General features: G+C 58.4%; 1 protein-coding gene across 1 annotated transcript in view; it reads left to right on the forward strand.

Annotated features, from left to right (window-relative positions):
* The window catches only part of INPPL1 (inositol polyphosphate phosphatase-like 1), a 16,659-nt gene that overhangs the window by 2,804 nt on the left and 12,364 nt on the right, over nt 1–1,491 (forward strand). The window contains exon 5 of the mRNA XM_010849524.1: nt 6–107. Within this exon, the coding sequence (XP_010847826.1) occupies nt 6–107 (102 nt within the window). The remainder of the gene's footprint in view (nt 1–5; nt 108–1,491) is intronic.

A 1,491-nucleotide genomic window follows, 5' to 3' on the forward strand; every position in this document is an offset into this window, starting at 1 on the left:
CTGAGCCGCGCCGCCGCCGAGGAGCTGCTGGCCCGGGCAGGCCGCGATGGCAGCTTCCTGGTCCGAGACAGCGAGAGCGTGGCGGGAGCCTTTGCTCTCTGCGTCCTGTGAGTGGGGCCGGGGCTCCGAGCGGGCGGGGGCACGGCCCGGGCTTCCTTGAGTGTTGTGGGGGTAGGGCCTGGGACCGTGGGACGCCAGCGCCCCCCAGAGTGAGGACCTTGGCTTTCTGCCGGACTTAATGAAGGATGCTGGGAGCACTTCCTTCCTGCTGTGTGTCTGGGGGCAGAGTATGTGGGGTCCTGCTGTCCCGGGTGGCTGTAATTGGGGAAAATGCAGAGTCTCTGGTAGACCGGGTCAGGCATCCTCCAGGCAGGCGTGAGGGTGTACATTCCAAGGTTGTGTGCATTTGTGTTTATGAAGGGATCAGGTATCTGACTCGGAGCCGGGGCCAGAGGAACTGATGGCCTGTGTGGGGGGATGCCCAGCAGCTTCCTTATGGGGACTTTCTGAATCCCAGGACTGAGACTGGGGCCTGCCTGGATATGTATGACTGGTCTGGGGGGCAGGGTAGTGTGGAGGAGAAGGGGAGGGGAGGCTGTATGGGGCCTTGTCATTATTTCATGAATCAGTGAGTGAGTGTGTCTGCTCTAGCTCTGGGAATGCGGCTGCCCTAGGCCTGAGCTGTGGGTGCTGAGTGTGGGGCTAGATTTGGCAGCTCTCCGAGTGGGCCTGGTTTTGTGCTTCTACCCATCAGCCATGTGTGGCGGTGGTGTTGGGTGGGTTTGCACTTTCGGTTTTGGAATCTTCCTGAGCTGCAGCCCCCCCCAACCCAGATCAGCCACTGGGTGGGCTCCTGTAGGCCTCTGGAGTGGGAGGTAGTGAGTGGGAAGCTGTGATGCTGCTTTGTTTAACTCTAGTTATGTTGCTCAGCTCCATGAGCTCTCTCCCAAGTCCCTATCCTTGTCTCTTTCCCCTCTGTTCTCCTCACATCTTGGGGGTACACTGGCCTAGGCCAGGGGTTTTCAGTTGGGCTTGATTTTACCCCTCCGGACAGTTGGCAGAGATATTTTTGATTGTCGCAACTGGTATCGTGCTACCTGCTTCTAGTGCGCAGAAGCCAGGGATGCTGTTCGACAGCACACAGGACCGTCCCTCACAACAGAAGAATGCAGTCCATAATGTTCGTGGTGCTGAGGTTGAGAAACCCTGGCCTAGGCAGTGGACCTGAAGAGGAAGGGGCTTATGTCCCTTAAGTTTCAGCTTATGTCCCACGTCTGAGGCCCAAGAGGGGAGACTGACGAGGGACAGCCTGGGCAGATGAATATCTTAAGAGTCCTGCATACCAGCCCCCTAATTAGGGAGGGGAGGAAGGCAGGTGCTAGGTCAGCTGTTGAGTGGGAGGGGGACAGCTGGGCCTGTGTCTGGACGGGGAACATTATTGTCCCAGGAGGGAAAAATTCTGGCTCCATTACCAGGGAGGGGCTGGGTGGG

Source organism: Bison bison, unplaced genomic scaffold, assembly GCF_000754665.1.
Source record: "Bison bison bison isolate TAMUID 2011002044 unplaced genomic scaffold, Bison_UMD1.0 scf7180017864284, whole genome shotgun sequence".
NCBI classification, from domain to species: domain Eukaryota; kingdom Metazoa; phylum Chordata; class Mammalia; order Artiodactyla; family Bovidae; genus Bison; species Bison bison.